Consider the following 23,746-nt stretch of genomic DNA (forward strand, 5'->3'; position numbering starts at 1 on the left):
TATGGCAGGAACAGGAAACCTCCAGTCTCTCCCAAGATCCCTCCTATCTGTGAACTGTTGCTCACTACCAGATTTGGTTTCTGGGGCTGGAGAGATGGCATGGAGGTAGTGAATTTGCCTTGCATGCAGGAGGATGGTGGTTTGAATTACGGTATCCATTATGGTCCCCTGAGCCTGCCAGGAGCGATTTCTGAGCGTAGAACCAGGAGTAACCTCTGAGCGCTGCCAGGTGTGACCCCAAAACCAAAAAAAAATTTTTTTTTGGTTTCTCAGAAGCCCTCATCTTGAGGACATTTCCCAATCTGTGACTGCTGGGAGCTGTTTTTCAGACTTCATAAGACCATGTCACAAGATGAAGCTGTGCTCCGAATTTTATACTCCCATACCCCCCACCACCACCCATTAGTTCAAAAGACTTAAAGGGAATATTTCTGGGGCCGGAGAGTTAGCATGGAGGTAAGGTGTTTGCCTTGCAAGCAGAAGGACGGTGGTTCGAATCCCGGCATCCCATATGGTCCCCTGAGCCTGCCAGGGGCATTTTCTGAGCATAGAGCCAGGATTAACCCCTGAGAGCTGCCAGGTGTGACCCAAAAGCCAAAAAAGGGGGGGGTATATTTCTATATTTCTTTAGATATATTTCCTTAATAGGTATAATTCTTATTGTGGATTTCCTTATGTAGATGTAGTTTTCCCCATCTTTTTTTGGATTTGTTTAGTAGGAAATTCTAGTAGATAAATTTCTCTTGGATTTTGAGTTCATGTTAGAACCAGGTTATAGGGATTGTTTAGCTTGTTACTTTTACCCTCATATGCACTAGTAGTATCATGTGGCATTGTTCCTTTTTGCATAGGCAACATTATAATGGGGAAATCTTATGTATAGAAAGAAGTTCTTATCTAATACAATACAGTATTAGTTCTTATCTAATACAGATAGGAACTCATAAATTTTATATTGCAGGGGGTCCTTTTACCCTTAAAATTTGTTATAATGACTTGACTTAGGCTTCAGCTGATTGGACACTGGCCATTCACTCATGAACCTTGGAACCCATCTTTGAATCTGGCATGGTTTTCTGTACCAGCACCAGGAATCAAACTTCTACCAGGAAATGTCCTAATGCTGCCCTGGCATCAACTGGCTCCAGAGTGGGTTCAAATGACACCTTGACGACTTGTAAATAGCAACAACTTGCTTTCAGGACAGGTTTCCCTGCATCACCACCTAACTCTAAGATGAAATCAGAAGACAATACTTGACACCCTGACTTCAACATAGGGTCTGTGCAAAAACCAAGATCTCTACAGACCCTAACTGCAACAACAGTGATTGAGAATTTTTATTGGGATCATGAAGAAAGACTTTGGAGTTAGACAATTTAGTATGCCCAGAGCCTGTCATTCGTCTTATGGCAGGATGCTTCATGGGTATAGGGGCTCCCTGTGGTTAGGCCAAAGATTTTTCCTTTCTATTTTTCCCAACTTTTGCTGCATCTATGCAAAAACTGCCACCCCTCTTATTTATTTATTTATTTATCTTGTTTATTTGTTTGTTTGTCTGTCTTTTCTTCTTTTTAATCTTTTAAATAGGACTCCTGTCTTTTTCATAGAAACTTGGGAAATGGATTACTTTGTTTTACCTCATATTTTTGCATTTTCTTTATTGGTTGTTGTTTGTTTTTGACCACACCCAGCAGCACTCAGGGATTACTCTTGGCTCTGTGCTTGGAAATCACTCCTGGCAGGCTCTGGGAACCATATGGGATGCTGGGGATTGAACCCAGGTAAGTCCCATGTCGGCCGTATGCAAGGCAAATGCCCTACTGCTATGCTCTCACTCTGGTTGCTATTTCTGCATTTTTCTATAAAATAAAAAAAAAAAGAAAAAAGAAAGGCTGGGGGCCAGGGCCTATAAAATCACCTCATGCATCATCTCTCCAACCCATGTAAATGAGTCTGAATCAGGCTCGCACATGAAATAATCCAAATCAGACTGAGGGTGAACACACATGTAGTCTGGCAGTTTTCTACCTTGTATGGAGAGCAAGCTGCCTACCAGAACTGCCATTTGTATTGAGGACAGAGACCACCCCTGGGTAGGGCAGTAAGGACAGATAGCTTGGACTATCCTAAGCCAGTCCCACCCAGGTTTAAAAGTAAGACAATCTCTGTTTTGGGGGTAAATTCAAGTTGTAAAATAACATACAAAGAACTAGTCTCAGCTGCATTGGTGGAGAAAAATGGGACAGAACTAAATATCCAAGCCAAAGTCAACAACAATAAAATCAAGAAACTTAAACAATCTAAACTTAAATGGGCCTGTTCTATTGGCAGGCCAGGGAGCAAAGTGTGGTGGTAGTATAGGATGCACTTTGGGATCATTGGTGAAGGGAGGTTAACACTGGTGGTAGGAATGGCCTTGGCTCACTGTATATCTAAAATTCAACTATGACAGACTTTGTAGATCATAATGGTTTTAATAATATTAAATAAAATATAAAATATTTAATTAACATATAGAAGCACTCATTAGATGTACAGAAAAATGATTATTTAATTATAAACAGAAAGATTATTTTGAAAAGATGCATATTTTGGGGCAGGGATATATCTGGGTTTACTCTTGGAGGGGCTCAAGAAACCATATAAGATACTAGGGATCAGAACCTGGGTAAGCCATGTGTGTGCAAGGCAAGTGCTCTACCTGCTCGTGGTCCCAGAGGAGATTTAAGAAAAGATCTCTGCTGTCCCTTAATTGCCAGAAAGCAGTTTATCAATTTGTAAAGCTGTCCCCCTTCCTTTTTACACCAAGAGATGCTAAAGTTAACCACCAGGCAATCAGTAGGCAATAACTGGCCCAGATACTGGACTAGAAAAAAATCCACATAAAGCACTTTTCTTACTCAGTCTTATCTTCCTTAGTTTCCAGTGTGCCACCTATCACTGCCATGGCCTGTCATGTTTTTCTTTTGTCACTTCTCTGCACAATTATTATTCTTTCAATGATGATTTATAGTCCTAAATTAGATAAACTTAAGTTATAGCCACCCTCCTTGAGTTACTCATCACTAGACACTACCATGTAGGTATTATCTCATATTAATAAATTTGCTATTTTTTAATATTTATTAATTTTCAAGTCAATTTGCTATGCAGTCACAGTCATGACACTAAAGGAAAATGATATATTTTATTCCTTATATTGGACACACCTGAATGTCTTCACTTCATTCTAATAATAACATTTTTCTTCTTTTCTTTTTGGTTTTTGGGCCACAACCATCAGTGCTCAAGATTTGCTACTGGATCTGTGCTCAGGAATCATTCCTGGTGATGCTCAGAGGACTACATGGAGTCAAATTTAGATGAACTTTGAGCAAAGTAAGTGCCCTGCCTACTGTACCATCATTCCAACCCCAAATAATAGACTTATTTAGAAATTATTTAGAAATTCCAGGGCCAGTGAGGTGGCGCTAGAGGTAAGGTGTCTGTCTTGCCAGCGCTAGGACCGCGATTCTATTCCCCCGGCATCCCATATGGTCCCCCCAAGCCAGGGACAATTTCTGAGCGCTTAGTCAGGAGTAACCCCTGAGCATCAAACGAGTGTGGCCGGAAAAAAAAAAAAAAAAAGAAAGAAATTCACTTCCTTTGATTTTGCTACTGTGTTGACAAGAATTCATTCACTTTAGTAGTGGTGCTCACCAGATATCACACACTGGGATGGTACCAAGGAATCCTAGACAGGAGTTTTGCTAACATCATGGTATATGGTATATGGTATATGTGGTATATGTGTCAAGGGATCAAACTTGCAGCTTCATATTCAGAAGGCAGGCATTTTGCCATTGAGCTATTCTTAATAGCTCAATAATATAATTTTAGGGCCAGAATATAGTAAGTAAAACACTTGGCCTTGTATGCAGCTGACCAGTACATAGTACTACACAGGGCTCCAAGTATAACCAGGTTTCCCATAGAGCCAAGAATAAGCCCTGAGCACTACCAAATATGATCTAAAAAGCCAAATAATAATAATAACCACATAATTTTATTAAAAGTTGTGTCATACTTGTAGGGGATTTTGCCTAGAATTATCCCATAAAGATGAGAGACAAAATCAATATTGGGGCTTAAAGCAATATTATTAAGAAATATTCCAGGGCTGAAGAGATAGCATGGAGGTAAGGCATTTGCCTTTCATGCAAAATGTCATTGGTTCGAATCCTGGCATCCTATATAGTTCCCCAAGCCTGCCAGGAGTGATTTCTGAGCATGGAGCCAGGAGTGACCCCTGAGCACTGCCGGGTGTGACCCAAAAACCAAAAAAAATAAAATAAAATAAATAAATAAATAAAAAATTCTAGGCCTAGAGAGAGAATTCAATTTGGAATGCCAAGGTTCAAAACCAGGCATCTCATGGATACCTGAGCACTGTTGGGTGCTCTTGATATTGCATCTCCTAAGAAAAGAATCCTAAGCATAAGTTGTCTTTTTTTTTTTTTTTTGATCCATAATATAGGGTTATGTCAGACAATATTAAGTGAAAAAGAAGTAAAATAGGGCCAGGAATTGGCTCAGTGGTTGAAACCTAGCAACACACACACACACACACACACACACACACACACACACACACACACACACGCACGCACGCACGCACAATGAAGGAGCAGAATAAACATCTAAAATACATCATAAAGTAAATAAAGAAAATGTACATTTGTAAATTATTATAATGAACTATGAAGTTAAAACTAAAGAGAAGGGGCCATAGGAATAGCACAGCAGAAAGGGCATTTGCTTTGCATGTAGCTGAACAGGGTTCAATCTCTGGCATCATTCCATATAGTCCTCTGAGCCTGCCAGGAGTAATTTTTGTGCACAGAGCCAGGAGTAACTCCTGAGCACTGCCCAGTATAGACTCAAACAAACAAATAACAACAAGTAATTAATTAAAATGAAAGAGAGGGAGAAAAGTATGTGTATGGCTCCCTAGAAAATAAAGAGCCAGAAACAAGTAAGGAAGGCAACAAACATTTGGTTCTTAGTCTTGGAGTTTGGGAAAGGAGTTCCAAGACAGAAGGCCAATGATCCCAGAACAGATAAACACACGTTCTTCTCGTCTGGTAAATATATGAACAGAATCAGCTCCTTTTGTCAAATTTTAGCATAACAAATGTAAAAAAAATTAATGTACAGTGTTAGGGCTCAAATCTAGGCCTCTTATTTGTGAGACATATGCTCAGCCACATCAGTCATATTTCTGCAAGGAGCTCTATCTGTCTCTTTGAGAACATGTCCCAATCTTATTTGAATACTAGGTTGTTGTCTGAGTTACAAAGCAGCCCCTGTTTAGATAAAGTGAGACAGTTACCTCATTCACCTTGAAGTTAAGGGAAAAGCTGAAACCGCAGAGAAGAGAAAGTAAACCCTAAATGTGGTGACTTTTGCTACAACAAAAAGAAACCAAACAGGTTCAACCTGTAACAGCGTATCAACCCTTCCCATTTCTTCACCTCCAGAGAGCTTGAGGTCATTCAATTAAGGAACTTACTTTTTTTTTTTTTTTTTTTTGGTTTTTGGTTTTTGGTTTTTGGGTCACACCCGGCATCGCTCAGGGATTACTCGTGGATCTATGCTCAGAAATCGCTCCCAGCAGGCTTGGAGATCATATGGGAAGCCAGGATTCGAACCACTATCCTTCTGCATGCAAGGCAAATGCCCTACCTCCATGCTATCTCTCCAGCCCCTAAGGAACTTACTTTTTGTATTTGCTACTGACTTTGGGCCCAAAATAAATGCTTGCAATGCAGTAAATAGATTGATTCCTAGACACAATACCTCTACTATTTGTCCCTGACAGTCACACCCACACACATTTTGAGGTTTAGGAGGTAGATTTTTGAATATAAGGAATAAATTCCATAAACACATTGAGAAATCATTGGTCAAAGAAACCAAGGAAGAAAGTTTAGTAAGAAAACAGACCACACTTGGCTTTGATTAAGCAAAGCAGGACACACCACACACACACACACAGAGCAAAATACATGTGTACATATGCACACACACAGGAGAGCCAAACATGCTCTCACACACATACTCTATATCTGCCTCTCTTATGTATGTATGTACACATACAGCAGCATTTGAGAACATTCAAAGAAGAGACCCAGGATTGTTTGCTGCCTCTCTTCTACTGAACACATTATGGAAAATTTACAAAAACAGATCAACAATGATAGCATGAAATCTGAAAAATGAATTATGAAGACTGAATAAAAATGCAAATATTTTCTCTCATTCTTTTTTTGTTCTGGGGCCACACCCTGCTGTGCTCAGGGATTACTACTGGTTCTATACTTAGGAATTACTTCTGATGGGCTTAGGGTGACAGGGATAGAACCGGGGTCAGTCACACACAAGGCAAATGTCCTCTGCACAGAAATTACTCCAGCCCCTGAAACCAGAATATTTTCTTTTTCTTTTTTTTTTTTTTGGTTTTGGGCCACACCCGGCAGTGCTCAGGGGTCACTCCTAGCTGTGTGCTCAGAAATTGCCCCTGGCAGGCTCTGGGGACCATATGGGATGTCGGGATTCAAAACATCATCCTTCTGCATGAAAGGCAAACACCCTACCTCCGTGCTATCTTCCGGCCCCGTTATTTTTTAATTTATTTATTTTATTAATTTATTTATTTTGTACTTAAACACTACAAACTCTCTTACTTCTAAAAGATCCTGAAAGCAGGCAGAGGCTGTTATGAGTCTTCCCATTTTAAAGGCTAAATAAGTTCTGAGCATTGAAGTGACTTTTCTTTTTTTTTTTTTGTTTTTTGTTTTTTGGACCACACCTGGTAATGCTCAGGGGTTACTCCTGGCTATGCGCTCAGAAATCGCTCCTGGCTTGGAGGACCATATGGGACATAGGGCGATCGAACCGCGGTCCGTCCTAGGCTAGCACAGGCAAGGCAGGCACCTTACCTCTAGCGCCACCACGCTGGCCCCATGGAGTGACTTTTCAAGGATGCACCTAGCATATGCTGGATCCAGGAGTGCATCCATGCCTTCATGTGATGGAAACCCTTGAGAGGAGTAAAGAGCTCCTTTGGGACCTCTCACATCGTTATATGATAATACCTAACCCCAAATAGATCCTTCCCGGTATTGAAAGATTTTAGTATTGTTAATACCTGGAAAACAGGACCAGCTATGAATTCTTTATTAGAGCTCTTGTTTTGTTCAAGAAAAAAACTTTCTTGAGTTCTTTCAGTCCTTTATTTTAAGGGAAGACTAGCAGTTGCATAATCCCCATGCACCAGACAGAAATGGAAAGACAAGAGCTATTCAATGATAAAATGTGGGTTATTAGTTTGCCTTTCTGTAATGTAAAAGGACAAGGCCTTTGATCCGAACAGTCTTTTTATTCTTTCCATTGTTAGGGGATTTCTGCTCACTTTACCTGACAGTTGTGGTGGTGAAGTGGTTGAAAGGATGAGGAGGGCCGGCCCCAACAAACCTAAGTAGTCTGAGGAAGAGAACACATGGCTCAAAGGGACTAACTGAATGGGTGTGGCCAATGGAAGGCATTAGTGCAAAAGAAAGCTAATCTAGCTTTGTTTCCCTTTTCTGCAAAATAGTTGCCTTGAGGTCACAGAGATAGTATAGGATAGGGGATAAAATGTGGTCTACTCTATTTCAACTTCAGGCACCACAAATCCTCTAGCCGTGTCAGGGTGATCTGTGAGTCAGGAATAGTTCAGTGAACTGATGGGGGTGCCCCTCAAGTCTTTTCCATCCATAAAATAATTGCTTTGTACTAACTTTAAACCTTGGGGGAAAGTTTATTAAACATGGTGGCCTTGCCTTACGACAGGCTTACGTCCTTCCTTTGAGAGATAAGAGGAAGGGCTCTCACATGATGTAAGAAAAGGGTAGAGATTAGAGAAGGGTCAGTGGTGTGGAGAAATAACTAGGAGACAGCCAGAGGTGAAGGACAGGGAAGCAGTAACGCATGCTGGGAGATACAGCTGAGAAGTGACAATCAGGAAGGACATATGGAAAGGCTAAGAAACCTTTACCTCCCCGAAGGACACTTAAATTGTTGAGAGGAAATAAAATGGAACCTGCTGAAGCTTTAGGCTATATATGTAGACTTGAAAGAGAAATGTTGTTCTTTCTGTGCCACATGTACTTCCAAACAGGCTCCAAGCATAAGGGACACAGAAAGGCATAAGGAGGAGTCGTTGTTTTCTTCATTCAATGAGTGAACTTCCATATGTCCTGAATCTTAGAAGACTAATGTGAATAACCAGAGAACTATGCAGCCTGAAACTTTCTGTGGGGAAGGGGGATGGTGATTGATTGTAAATTATGAGAAATGAAACCACAAAAGTCACAGAACTGCAACCATGAGGAAAACGATTTATGAAGTCACATGTAAATGTCTATGTATTTTTTTCCCCAAAAATGACTGTCCTTCTTGATGATCTTAGACATGTGGAAAGTACTTCATGCTATTATCTGCATCACTGGATCACTGCTCCAATTAGAAGAATTTAGATTCAGTTGACATTCTCTAGTTTCAAGAGTACAGTAGAAATCTTAATCATTAAACAACCCCTTAATTATTTACTTTGGAGAAAAAGTTCTGCTTATAGCTCTGACATAATCTACTATTTTTTTTAAAAAGCCATGTAAAGTTAGTTAATGATAGTGTATAGCAAATTTGAAAGCTACTAAGAAGTTGTGGAGGTTTTGTATGTACAGGATCAGAGATGGAATCCAGGGCCTCGCACATGAAAGCCAATCACTCTACTGCTGAGTTCCAAGTCATGAAATCTACTGTTTTTAGTTATTTAAACTTCTTTTTGTTTTGTTTTGTGGGTCCCAAGCGATACTCAGGAGATTCAGGATCCCTATAGCCATACTCAGACAACCAGGCCATTGGGTCTATCTATGTTAGGACTTGGGGATCTGAGTTGCTCAGACCCTGGTTCCACCTGCTAGGGATTATTGGGCTCTCACAACAGTGGTCAGGGGACTCCACAGCTGTACCAGTGACACTGAGAAGTAGTGTGGTATTGAGACAGATCTTGAGAAGCCTCAGTATCTCCTAACCCAAAATTGCTAAGTTTTGAGAGGCTGAGGTTTGGATCATGCTCTTCAGGACTTACTTCTGACACAATGCTTGGGTACAATATATGATGCCAGGGGATTCAGTCCCTCCAGTACAATCTCTCTGACCATAAAATAGATGTTTAAAATTCTCCTTGGGGATCAGGGCAACCATACAAGAGTAGGGCACTTGTCTTGCACATGGCCAATCAGGTTTTCATTCCTGGCATTCCATTGGTCCCCTGAGTACAGCCAGGAGTAAGTCCTGTGCACAGCAAAATCTGGCCCACAAACAAACAAACAAACAAAATAAATAAATAAGTTCTCCAACACAGGCCAGGGAGATATCTTTAAGCCTTAGTTTGCCTGAGACCCAGGTGTGATCCCTAGCACCACTGGGAGGGACTCCTCAGTGAAGAGTTGGGAGTGGCCCCTAAGCACTGTAGGCATGGCTCAAAAACAGAAGTTCTCAATCACAAGAAAAGGTTAGAACTATGGTAAAGGATGCCAACTAGACCTATGGTAATTGATTTCAGTGTGTAAAAGTACCAAATCATTATGTTGTACATCTAAAATGAATGTTAATATCAATTTTACCTCAATTCAAACAAAAAAAGCAGTACATATCTCTAGTCTTTCTATTTGTTTTTAGGCCATATCCAGCCATGCTCAGGATTTACTTCTGCCTTAGCACTCAGAGATCACTCCTGGTTTAAGGGACTGCTAGGGTGCCAGGGATTGAACGAGGGTCAGTTGTGTGCAATTTAAATACCCTACCCACTGTAATATTTCTCCTATGCTGATAAGCGAAGTTTATTTTAAAATTTTATTTTTTTTGATTGATTGGTTTCTGGGCCACACCCAGTAGCGCACAGGGGTTACTCCTGGCTCTGTACTCAGAAAATCGCCCCTGGCAGGCTCCTATAATAGAGGAAATAGGATGGAGGAAAGGTCATGAAATTACACAACTCAGGTATTCAAAGGATTTTGTAGTTTATTTTCACCATGACTGCCTGTTCAAAGCATACTTCCATGTCCACACCCACCCTTCTCGGGGGGTAGAAAAAGTTAGATTTCATTCCTTTACAATATTTTTATATTCTTTCTATTTTTACAGGCATTAAAACATGTTGAATAGGCAAACATTTGGCCCATTCAAATTTCAACTTTCCCAGCTTGAGTACATGCTCTGCATGCAGGAAGCCTGGGTTCAATCTCTGGCACTGCATACATACATCCCTAAGTACTGATGAAAATAGTCCCCTAGGGGCCCGGAGAGATAGCACAGTGGAGTTTGCCTTGCAAGTAGCCAATCCAGGACCAAAGGTGGTTGGTTTGAATCCCGGTGTTCCATGTGGTCCCCCGTGCCTGCCAGGAGCTATTTCTGAGCAGACAGCCAGGAGTAACCCCTGAGCATCGCCGGGTGTGGCCCAAAAACCAAAAAAAAAAAAAAAAGAAAAGAAAATAGCCCCCTAAAACAGAGCCAAGAGAACGAACCCCTGCGTAACTTCAGATGTTAGTCCCCAAATAAAATAAAACAAAACTAAACAAAATTCACCCTCCCATTAGAGCTGACTAAATATTTTTACCTGAGAACTAGAGAGGGTTCAAACCTGAGTTCCGGAGATAAGACAGGAATAATGGTCCCTGAGCACAGAGCCAGGTGTGGCCCTAAAACCAAACAAATGAAAATGATCTAGTTTAGTTCATGTCTTTTTGTTTTGTTTTTTTTTTTGGGAAAACACCTGGCTGTAATCAGGGCCTACTCTTGGCTTGTGCTCAAGGATCACTCCTGGCAAGACTTGAGGAACCATATGAGTTCTGGGGTTAGACATGTGCAAGGCAAGTGTCTTACATATTACACTCTCTCCAGCCCTAGGTCTGTTTGTTTGTTTGTTTTGTTTGGTGACCACACCCTGAGGTGCATGCAAGGCAAATGCCCTACTCACTATACTATTGCTCTGGCCCCAACTCAATTTAGCTGGAAGAACTGGTAGAAGTACTACATCTCTAGAAATTTGTAGGATAGAAGGATGCTTGCATGTGGAGTGGTCATGTTGCCTCTGGTTTCGGCAGTGATGACAAGCATGCTTGATTGCTGCTTGCTGTGCTGGCACTAAGGATTCTTACAAGAGTAACTTAGGTTTTGGCTAGGATACAATGGGTTCTCTAGAACAGTCCATCCATTGGACCTATGCCAAAGCACCCAGGTAGCACTCACTAGGTAAGTTCATCCACACTTCTGCTGCCAGGTTTCCTCACCTTTCAACTCACAAAATTCCCTGGTTCTCAAGCCAACTACCTTTGTCTCTCCCCTAACCCAGGAGACCAATAGGAACTTCTGGGCCTGGGAAGTCAGTTTTGATGGAAAAACTTCACTCCATCTCCTCAGCCTCAACAACAATATGTAACCTCATCTCAATATGAAAAGGAGAAGACAGGAGCCTTAGGATTTCTAGGTGACAAAACAATTACTTTCCTTGTGCACTTTACTGACTAGAGATTGCAGAGCACACCCAGAATTGCTCCACATCCAGGCATCACAATCAAGTAGTGCATTATAATCTCCAGCAAAGAAGTGTATACGCACATGTCAACTAAAGTCTACAATGCTGGTCATCACTTATCACAACAACAGAAAATGGGAAGGGAGGGCAATTAGAAAAGGGAGAGAAAAGATAAGATTGTATAAGGGGCCCTGGGGACAGCTTGGTGGCAAAAAATAAGACTGTATTTTACCTTCCAGTCCCCTCCCTCTACTTTTTTCTTTTCTTTTTTTTTGGTTTTTGGGTTTTGGGTCACACCTTGCAGCGCTCAGGGGTTACTACTGGCTCTGTGCTCAGAAATCGCTCTTGGCAGGCATGGGGGACCATATAGGATACCGGGATTAGAACCACTGTCAGTCCTGGGTTATCCCTGTGCAAGGCAAATGCCCTGCCGCTGTGCTATATCTCCGACCCTTCCTTTTTTCTTTTGGAAATAAACTCTCTCACCTCGTCTGGCCTGAGGAAAATCCTCTTTCTTTCAGGGCAGACTGTCATCTTGGCCCTGGGATGGGAAAGATTTTGGAAACAGAAGCCAGTTTATCATAAAGAAACACAGCCAGAAATCTTTTGAAATCATCCTATCTGCTTCTGGGGGGAAAAAAGCTCTAGGATGTAGTAATTTTTCTCTGCTGAAAGAGGATTTGCAGGGAGAGAGAATTCAGAGAATGGCTAGCTCCTAAAGCTCACTCTGTATTTGCGGAACAGGTAGGAGGAGCCAATGCAGATATAGAAGTACAGGAGTGAGTGTTTTGGGCTCTGCACTTCACCATTGGCATCACATCTTGCCCATTCGATCCTCAGACAATGTTATGGATCAAAATGGACTAACTTCGGGGTTGGAGAGATAGCATGGAGGTAAGGCGTCTGCCTTTCATGCAGAAGGTCAGTGGTTCGAATCCCAGCATCCCATATGGTCCCCCGAGCATGCCAGGAGTGACTTCTCAGCATAGAGCCAGGAGTAACCCCTGAGCGCTGCCGGGTCTGACCCAAAAAACAAAACAAAAAAAAAAAAGATGGACTAAATCAGGCTTTACCTCTGACTCACTTTTTGACCTTGTTAAATTTAATCTTGTGTCACATTTTTGTCAAGTTTTGTCTTGTCAAGATTGACCTTGTGACCTTGTGTCACAAGTTTGACCTTGTGTCTCATTTTTTCCTTTTCTACACAGAGCTGAAAAAAAAAAACTACCTTATAAGGCTCATTTAATAAGGAGAGAATGTACTAGATGGTCCTCAGTGTGAAGCTCTAAATGTAGGGAATAAAAGATTCCTAATTCCTGAAAGATAAAGAGATAGAACAGCAGGTAGGATGTTTGCTTGCAAGTAGCTTACACAGATTTTTGTTTTGTTTTTATTTTTTTTTATTTTTTCTGGGGGACCACACCCAGAGATTCTCAGGGGTTTCCCTTGACTCTGGGCTCTTGCTCCTGGTGTGTTTGGGGAATCATATTAGATGCTGACGATTGAACCCAGGTCAGCAGTATGCAAGACAAGCAAACTACCTATTGTGGTATCACTCTGAACTTATAAAAAATAAACTTTTAGGAGCCAGAGAGATAGCATGGAGGTAGGCCATTTGCCTTGCATGCAGAAGGACAGTGGTTCGAATCCTGACATCCCATATGGTTCCCTGAGCCTGCCAGGAGCGATTTCTGAGCATATAGGTAGGATTTAGTAATCCCTGAGTGCTGCCGAATATGACCCAAAAACCAAAACAAACAAACAAAAAGAACTTTTAAAAAAAAATTAAAAAAAAATTTTTTTTTTGGATTTTGGGCCACATCCAGTGATGCTCAGGGGTTATTCCTGGTTCTACACTCAGAAATTGCTCCTGCTTGGGGGACCATATGGAACACCAGGGGATTGAACTGTAGTCTGCCCTAGGTTAGCACTTGCAAGGCAGACACCTTGCTGCTTGTGCCACTGCTTTGGCCCCTAAAAAAATTAATTAATAAGCCTTTTTTCAAGTTCAAAGAGGAAAGTATATGAAGCAGGCATTTGTATTTTTTTGACCTGGCTTTTAACAAACTCTCAAAACGTTTGTTAATTATTTGGCAAAAATCACCTTATTTTCCACTCATTATTTCAGAGAAATTAGTTTAGTCAAGAACTTCTTCCTCAAAAGTAGAACTGAGATTTGACTGGAATCTTACTAACACTGACATGTGTACAACATGTTGAAGAATGTAGTAGATTTCGTTGAGTTGTCCATTGAGAAATATGGTAGCTTCATTTGCTTATTCGAATGGTTTTTTCTCCAATGGCATTTTGAAGTTTTCTTCAGAAACCACATAATTTTTAACTATACTTCACCACATAATAATCATGTCACCACCAAATAATCATGGCACTATTGTTTTTATTCCAAAAATTGTATTATAGTCTCTTGTCCACCATCTTTACATAGTATGATTCTGTTCATTACATCATTTCAAAGGTAAACAGCTGCAGTATATTCACCAGTGACCTATGGATGACACTGGTCTTTCTCCCCACATTGCTTAATAACCGCAGTTTTGTAGTCAAACAAAAGTCAAGGACTTTTCATATTGGTTACTGTATATTCCCTTGTTTTGTTTCTCTGCATGCCACAGATAAGAGAGATCATCTTAGATGTAGTATGATTTCTTCAGTAAGTACCCATTTTGGACATTGAGGTTGTCCTTTTCACAATGACTTATTCCACTTAACATGAGGTTTTGCAGTATCATCCAAGTTGCTGTGAGCCTAAAATTTTCAGTGCACATGCCTTGTCAGTTTATTTCCAAAAGAACACTTGTATGCTTTATTCAGAGCACCATAGTACTAACCCATGAAAGAATGATAGGTGCCCTTCCAGGCTACCCAGCAAGGGATCTAGACAGTATTGTTCATGATGATGCCTGTCGTAACTTAAAGGGAAATTTCACAATGTCCAGAGCCTTTTATGTCTTGCAAATGCAGGAGAAGGATGTCCTCAAATTCCTTGCAGCAGATATCCCCTTAGGTGGCACTAACCTGGACTTCCAGATGGAACAATACATCTACAGAAGGAAAAGTGATGGCATCTATATCATAAATTTGAAGAGAACCTGGGAGAAGCTTCTGCTGGCAGCTCGAACAATTGTTGCCATTGAAAATCCAGCTGATGTCAGTGTGATCTCATCCAGGAATACTGGCCAGCAAGCTGTGCTGAAGTTTTCTGCTGCCACTTCAATTGCTGGCCACTTCACTCCTGGAACTTTCACCAGCCAAATCCAGGCAGCTTTCTGGGAGCTGAGATTTTTTTATAGTTACTGACACCTGGGCTGACCAGAAGCCCCTCCCAGAGACATCTTATTTTTTTTTGGTGGGGGGGGTCACACCTGGCAGTACTCAGGGGTTACTCCTGGCTCTACGCTTAGAAATCGCTCCTGGCAGGATAAGGGGACCAAATGGATTGGCGGGATTTGAACCACTGTCCTTTTGCATGCAACACAAATGCTTTACCTCCTTCCCTCCCTTCCTCCCTCCCTTCCTTCCTTCCTTCCTTCCTTCCTTCCTTCCTTCCTTCCTTCCTTCCTTCCTTCCTTCCTTTTCCTTCCTTCCTTCCTCCCTCCCTCCCTTCCTTCCTTCCTTCCTTCCTTCCTCCCTTCCTTCCTCCCTTCCTTCCTTCCTTCCTTCTTTCCTTCCTCCTTCCTTCCTTCCTCCTTCCTTCCTTCCTTCCTTCCTTCCTTCCTTCCTTCCTTCCTTTCCTTCCTTCCTTCTTCCTTCCTTCCTTCCTTCCTTCTTCCTTCCTTCCTTCCTTCTTCTTTCTTTCTTTCTTTCTTTTTTTTTTTTTTTTTTTTTTTTTTTTTTTTTGGTTTTTGGGCCACACCCGGTAACGCTCAGGGGTTACTCCTGGCTATGCGCTCAGAAGTCGCTCCTGGCTTGGGGGACCATATGGGACGCCGGGGGATCGAACCGCGGTCCGTCTCCTAGGCTAGCGCAGGTAAGGCAGGCACCTTACCTCCAGCGCCACCGCCCGGCCCCATTCTTTCTTTCTTTCTTTCTTTCTTTCTTTCTTTCTTTCTTTCTTTCTTTCTTTCTTTCTTTCTTTCTTTCTTTCTTTCTTTCTTTCTTTCTTTCTTTCTTTCTTTCTTTCTTTCTTCTTTCTTTCTTTCTTTCTTTCTTTCTTTCTTTCTTTCTTTCTTTCTTTCTTTCTTTCTTTCTTTCTTTCTTTCTTTTTTCTTTCTTTCTTTCTTTTTTCTTTCTTTCTTTCTTTTCTTTCTTTCTTTCTTTCTTTTTCTTTCTTTCTTTCTTTCTTTCTTTCTTTCTTTCTTTCTCTTTCCATTACTGAATTATTTTTATGGCTTTATATCTAATTCTCTTTCAGTTTTTCTTTTTTTTCCATTGCTAAAAAGTGTTTTTCATGGCTTTATTTCTAATTCTCTTTCAGTAGATGGAAGATATTAAAAGCAAATATCTTGTTTTTTTAGAAATGCCCACATGAGTCATGTAGAATCATATGAAACAATACATGTCACCCAAGTGTCCCAGAGTTTGGACTGAATACAGAGGCCAAACTGAACTTTGTGTTGCTTCATGTAAAGAGAAGGAAGTGTGATTTATGTATGAAAGGAAAACGTATCTTGTATTTTAAAGTAAGCAGGAAGTTTAGCTCGTAAGTTACCCCCTATGTATGCACTATCCCTTCTTTCTCTAGAATTAGAATTACCTAGCTTTTGGATTAATATATCATTCCACCAAAAGTTGTATTTCTCAGTTTCCTTGTTAGCTAGGTTTGTCATAAAACTTGATTCCAGTTAAGGTAATGTGAGAAGAAATCATGTAATATATTTTCATGCTATTAAAAGAACTAGGTATAGACTAGAGACATAGTATAATGAAAAGGGTGTTTGCCTTGCCATGGTAGATTCAGATTCAATCCCTGCCAGCCATAGGTCCCCCAAGTCCTGTCATTAATGGTCTCTTAGCACAGAGCTGGAAGTAAACCCTGAGTACTTCTGTGTCTGACTCCAAAACCAAAAAACTTAAAAAAAAATTTAAATAGAAGCTAGCAAAATATTACAGCGGATAAGATTCTTGTCTTGCATGTAGCCAATCTAGGTTTCATTCCCAGCATCCCATATGATTTACCAAGTTTGCCATAAGTGATTCATGAGTATAAAGCCATGAGTACCCCCTGAGTTTTTATAGGTGTGACCCTCCAAAAAATAATAAAAACAATAGGCATCCTCCTTTTGTCCCTTTACTCATCCCCAGTGGCTGAGATTGTTAGATAGAGATAAAGCCATCTTAAATAATGAAGAAGTCATGAATGTGAGGGAAAAAAAAAATAGAAGTTTTCTTTTTTTTTTTTTTTTTTCGGGCCACACCCGTTTGATGCTCAGGGGTTATTCCTGGCTACGCACTCAGAAATTGCCCCTGGCTTGGGGGGACCATATGGGACACTGGGGGATCGAACTGTGGTCCTTTCCTTGGCTAGCGCTTGCAAGGCAGACACCTTGTCGGCCCCAAAATAGAAGTTTTGATACCTAATGTACCTTAGAGCTCCACATCAACAATGAAGCAATTTTAGTCAAATAGTGACAGAAAGAAATTCTTTCATGTCTAATTATGTCTTATTAGATAAACTCCAAGTTATAGCATAATTAATCACAAATATAGGCAAATATTATGTTATAACTATTTTTAAGTATTATTTTCATTATGGGTAGGTAATCTTTAATAATAAGAATATATGCAAAGATCAATATGAACAAATCTCTACTGTAATCCAAGGGCTGGAAGTTCAGCCAAGCATTGCAGGATATAAAACAGGAAATTGAGTCGACATCAGGAACTGAAGTTATGTTCATCTCTTTTTGCAAACCTGTTTCCTCTACTTGGATTGGTATATGACCCAATATAATTAAACTAGCCTCAACTTTACATCATTTCCTAACAGGGATGAACAGAGACCTCAGATCTAATTTCTGAATCTGCAGAATAGGGATCTGTTCCATCTTTGGCTATAATTCACAAAATTCAGTTATCTCATAGACTGATAGTGGAAATAAAAAAGTTCTCAGTAGAGGCTAATGCTGATTGAAATCTTTCAGTTTCACTGCTTGCCCACACCTACATGTAATGTGGTCAGTAACACCTGTGGTCTTGGGGCCTGAAGGCAGTAGGGCTGCCAGACACAAACAACAAAGTTGGTAGGATCACACAACGTACATGTGGGTTGACCTGAGAATCCAACAACAACAAATTTAAAATAATAGAATGGCACTCAAATGATTATACAGCAGGTAGGGTCCATACCTTATACACGGCAAACTTAGGTTTGATCATTGGCACCTCTTGTGTTCCCTCAAGTTCTTTCAGGTGTGATACCTGATCACAGAGCCGGGAGTAAACCCTGAGTGCCACAGGATATGGGCCAAATTAACCTATTTTTATAAACTTAAAAAATAAACTAAAAATATTATATATTTAGGGACTAGTGGGTGGTTCCGTGGCTAAAGGACCAGTTTTGCATTTTCCATTTCTAGGGCCACCCACATGCCCTGTGCACAGTTTGAACATGTCCTGTGTTTGGAAGCCAAAACATCACAATACTGCACGTGATCTTCAGGGCATGCAGCCAAGAGGATGTTCACCACAACTAAAATTACATGTGAGCATTGTGGCCAGGGTGTATTATTCCCAGGAAGTATAGATGTGAACAGAACAACAACCCTTTTCGAACCCTAGAAAGCAGGACTGGATCCCTGCTGTGTGCTTTGGCACACTGGAGACATTTTGAACTGCCTCTGCTCTGCTATGAGCAAAGGCCATAATCTATCCCACCCAGAATAGCTCCTGAGGGCATAGCAAAAGAGAAGAGTTGTTCCCGGCCATGAAGGGCAGAGCTAGAGGAGTGTGGCCTCAAAATGAAGCAGCCACACACATCTCCTAGCCAATGAACCCCCAACACAACATGTAGAAATATCACACTACAAGCCTGACAATAGTGAAACAACAGTGGTCAACACCATGTATAGAGAATGAAGATGGCAGCTCTGATGATCCAAAAAGTAGATAAGGGTTTTAGAGAAGAAATATAGAGGCTGTTCATAGAATTCAAAGTATAGATTGAGCTGAATGAACCACAAAGAAGAATTGAGAGGATATGAAAATAGAAATGAGAAAACTTCAAACTGAAATAACAGGACTGAAAAGCTTGGTAGGAGAAATGAAAACCTCACTGGAAAGCCTCTCCAATAGAGTAAAAACTCTGAGGATAGAATCTGTGAGCTGGAAGATGAGATGCATAACAACTCCATGCAACAGATTAGAAAAGAATCTTCAAGCAAACAATCAGACAATGGAAAAATTTCTCAAAGAATGTGAACAGATAAAAATAGAAGTCTTTGATACACTCAACAGAAACAACATAAGAATTATTAGAGTCCCAGAGACCCATGATGAAAATCCCCAGGAAGAATCAGTAGTCAAGGACTTCGTTACAGAGAAACTTCCAGAGCTAAAGACTGATTGCAACCAAATTCTTCATGCCTGAAGAGTACCAGCTAAAAAAAAAGACCCAAAGAAAAGCACCCCAAGAAACATCCTAGTCACAATGATGAATCCCACAGATAGGAATAGAATACTGAAAGCATCAAGATCAAAAAGGGAAATTACATTCAAAGGCGCATCCTTAAGATTTCCAGCAGACCTGTCACAAGAAACCCTTCGAGGCCAGAAGGCAGTGATATAGTGACAAAACTCAATGAAATGAATGCTTTGTCTAGAATACTGCACCCAGCAAGACTCACTTTCAGGTCTGAAGGAAATATACATAGCTTCATGGATAAACAACAGCTCAGAAACTTTACAGACTCAAAGCCAGCTGTAAAAGAGAAATGGAGAAGGGGGGTGTTCTTTACATGACTGTAATCATACAATTACAATTATATTTGTAATCATGGTGTTTAAATAAAGATAATTTAAAAAAAAGAGAGAAATGGAAAGGTCTACTTTAAGACAAGACAAACCAAAAGACACACCAATCTTCTACATAAAGATAACACTAAATCCCATGAAATTATCTCTCAATGTCAATGGACTAAATACACCAGGTAAGAGACACAGAGTGGCTAAATGAATCAAAAAAACTGAATCCAACATTCTACTCACTACAAGAAACACACCTGACTAGTCAGAACAAGCATACTCTCAAAATCAAGGTTGGAAGACAATCATCCAAGCAAACAACTCCCTTAAAAAAGCTAGAGTGTTAGAATCTCACAGCCATTCAAGACTTTCTGAAACAGATAGCAAAAAACACCAAAAAACATATTCAAGAATGAAAATTGGAACTAAACAAAAACAAAAGTGCAGTTCCAGATGGTTTTACAAGTGGTTTCTTAAAGGTTTAGAGTCAAAGAAGCACTGTAAAGAGTGGCAATTATCATTTGCATAGGCCCACCACAAGGAGACCTTACCCCTGAAGTTTCCTGGCATAAGTCCAATTCTAGGCTCCAGGCAAACTAGTTTGTCCAATCCAGGTCATTGTCTGTAGTGCCATTAAGTGTCTGTAGTGCCATTAAGTCTTGAATGGCTGTGAGATTCTAAAACTATGTTTATTTCCTCTGGATGATTCAATTTAGTTATATAAAATTGTGCATACTAATCTAAAAAAAAAAAAGATTGCTCAAGGAAAAACAGCAAACAGCCTGTGTCCTACTTCTGCAGTTGTTTTCCATTCCTGTTTCTCAGATGGGTCTTCTGCAGTCCAGAGGGGAAGGTAGTACTGTATTTCTGTTCTGTGGTGATGAGACTGAAGTCTAGGAAGTGGTTTCCTCATAAAAGTTAGTCCTGGATGGGGGGAGAGGGAGAAATAAGAGGGAGAAGAGGGGCCCGAGAGATAGCACAGCGGTGTTTGCCTTGCAAGCAGCAGATCCAGGACCAAAGGTGGTTGGTTGGAATCCCGGTGTCCCATATGGTCCCCCGTGCCTGCCAGGAACTATTTCTGAGCAGACAGCCAGGAGTAACCCATGAGCACTGCCAGGTGTGGCCCAAAAACCAAAAAAAAAAAAAAAAAAAAAAAAAAGAGGGAGAAGAGGAGAAGAGAGAGTAGGGGAGTGGAAGAGAGGAGAGAAAAGAAAAAAATGTATGTCCCAGAGACAGGCAGGGGAGAAGGCATAAAGGAGGATGGTAGGGAAATTGGAGACATCAGTGGTGGGAAATGTGCACTGGTAAAGGATATTGTATATTGTATGACTTTGTGGAAAAAACAACAAATGTATTATGAACACTCTTATAGCCATGGTGTTTAAATAAAGTAATTAATAAAATAAATAAATAAAAAGATGACAAATGAAAGGAGGTTCCTCTGCAATTACCGCCTCACTGGCTCTTGTTAAAGTGATCTCCAACTCCTTTACTTTCTTCAGTGAATGATATTTAACTACTGTATATTGTCAGCACACATGTTTATTTACTATTAATGAAATCCTCCCACTCATAAGCACTTTGGTTTTCATTTCTTATTTATTGTTATTAGTATTATTATATTATTGTATTTTAGGTAACATGCTTACAGTATTGTTCATGTTTATGGTTTTGAGATACAAAGTGACTATAAGCTCTCCATACACACAATAGATCCTCTACTACTACTATCCTTATGTTACTTCTAGTCCACCTCTTCATGCCCAAATGTTTGGTAATCCGAAATTGTAATGGGAGGCCACAGTTTAGTCTAGTCCAGTGGTGGGCAACCTTTTTTTTTTTTCAACTGAGCCAAATCTCGCCAAAACCACGATTGAAATTTATTTTGAGAGCCACATTTTTAAAACCGAAAATACATAGGATGGTACACTGCTTTTAGTTTCAATAAGTTTTTATTGAGAATATTCTGCATGCAAGTATCCACATAGGTTGGGAGGATACAAATAATACAAGTAATAAAATAAAAACTGTAGAGCGCAAAAAAACAAAACAAAAAAAAAACTAGAGTGGTCATATTAAAACCAGATGACACAAACTTAGACTTAGAAAAATTATAAGGAACAAAGATGGACATTTCATAATAATCAAAGGATATGTACAACAGGAAGAAATCACACTCCCATTTTACACACCCAATGAGGGACCCGCAAAATATTTAATATAATTGTTGACATACCTGAAAGAAGACATAAATAGCAACACAATAATAGTGGAGGACCTCAACATTGCCCTGTTAACCCTTGATAGGTAAACCGGGCTGAAACCCAACCAGAATATACTACCTTCTGAAAGGAGAAATGGAAGAAAGTGGACTGGTAGATCTATGTAGGGCACTCCATCCTCAGAAAAATGGATACACATTCTCTCCAACACACATGAGTAATTCTTCAGAATAGACCACATGCTGGTCCATAAAATATACCTCCATAAAATCAAGAGGATAGAAATTGTGCAGACTACCTTCTCAGACCACAATGCACTAAAATTAGAAGTGAATTACAAAGGGACACAGAAAAGACAACTTTTACACCTGGAAATCAAGCAGCTCCTACTGAACATCCAATGGATCAGAAAGGAAATAAAAAGATTTTTGGAAATAAATGCAAATGAAGACACAAATTATTAGAATTTGTGGGACACAGCAAAAGCAATACTAAGAGGAAAATTTATAGCTTTGCAAGCACGCATCAGAAAAAAAAGAAGGGGTCTACAAAAAAAACCTTAATAACAAAGCTTATAAAATTAGAAATCGATCAACAAAATAAACAAAAAATATGTAGGCAGAAGGAAATAACAAAGCTTAGAGCAGAAATCAGTGAAGTGGAAATCCAGCAAGCAGAAAACTGACCTCAATGAGAGTATTATAATCTCATGTGCACATTCTAATCAGCACAATGGGAAAAGGGAGAAGAGTTGAGAGGGAAGAGGACAATAAAGGAGGGAAGAGGAATGGGGGAAGAAGAGGAAGGGGAGGAAAGGGATAAAAGGGAAAGAGATAAAAGGAATGGAGGGATGGAAGAAGAGAAGGAAGAGGAAGAAGAGGGAAAGAATGGGGGAAGAGATGGAGGAAAGAAGAGGGAGAAGAAGAAGAGGGGGGAGATGGGACAGTGGAGGGAAGTAAGAGGAGGGGGAGGGGAGGAAAGTGAAGGGACAGGTAATGGAAAGAAGGGAAAGGGAGGGAAGAGAAGAGGGAAGGACAGAAAAGGGTAGGAAGAAGAGAGAAAAGAAAGTGAGGGGAGGAAATGGAAGAAGACAGGAGTGGAGGGAAGAGGATGAGAGGAAAGAGGAGAAGAAGGAGGGAGAAAAGGAAAGAGGAGAGGAGAAAGTATGCACTGCAAGAAATGACAATTTTCAAACAATTTTCTTAATCAGGTCTTTTTCAATAGTTCTATTACCACTTAGTTGTACCAAGCAATATTGAGTAAATTATTCATACTGCCAAGGTAGAAGTTTGGGGAAGTTGGGAAAATGGGTACAATGGTAGAAGAAATGTTATAAAAGATTGGTATTAAAATATTGAATGCCAGAAAATAGCTGCGTTATGATCAACTTCTGTAAACCACGAAGTTTAACTAAGGGAATTAATTTCTATTTTTTTAATTGCTCATGGTGCTTGGGAGACCATCTGGGTTACTGAAGATCAAACCTGGGCTGGCTGTGTGCAAGACAACTGTCCTACCTGTTGCACGCACTATTGCACTCGATGGCGCTCAGGAGTTACTCCTGACTCTGCACTCAGAAATCACTCCTGGGGGCGGGAGAGATAGCATGGAGGTAAGGCTTTGCCTTTCATGCAGAAGGACGGTGGTTCAAATTTCGACAGCCCATATGGTCCCCCGTGCCACCAGGGGCGATTTCTGAGCGTAGAGCCGGGAGTAACCCCTGAGCACTGCTGGGTGTGACCCAAAAACAAAAACAAAAACAAAGAAATCACTCCTGGCAGGCTCGAGGACCATCCGGGATGCCAGAATAGAACCTGGGTCCATCCCAGGTCGGCCACGTGCAAGGCAAACGTCCTACCACTGTGCTATTGCTCTAGCCCCCATAGTTACATTTCTATTGATGTTGACTCACACAAACAAGGTTTGGGGAAAACTAATGGCTATGTGTTGTAATTGTTGTTTTATAGCAATTTGATGACTG

General features: G+C 40.4%; 1 protein-coding gene across 1 annotated transcript in view; it reads left to right on the top strand.

Annotated features, from left to right (window-relative positions):
• Positions 1-14,572: 14,572 nt before the first annotated feature.
• The window catches only part of LOC126004460 (40S ribosomal protein SA-like), a 35,162-nt gene continuing 25,988 nt past the window's right edge, over positions 14,573-23,746 (top strand). Inside the window, 2 exon segments of the mRNA XM_049770887.1 lie at positions 14,573-14,923; positions 14,925-14,990. Coding sequence (XP_049626844.1) covers positions 14,573-14,923; positions 14,925-14,990 — 417 coding nt within the window.

Source organism: Suncus etruscus, chromosome 3 (genome assembly GCF_024139225.1).
Source record: "Suncus etruscus isolate mSunEtr1 chromosome 3, mSunEtr1.pri.cur, whole genome shotgun sequence".
Lineage (NCBI taxonomy): Eukaryota > Metazoa > Chordata > Mammalia > Eulipotyphla > Soricidae > Suncus > Suncus etruscus.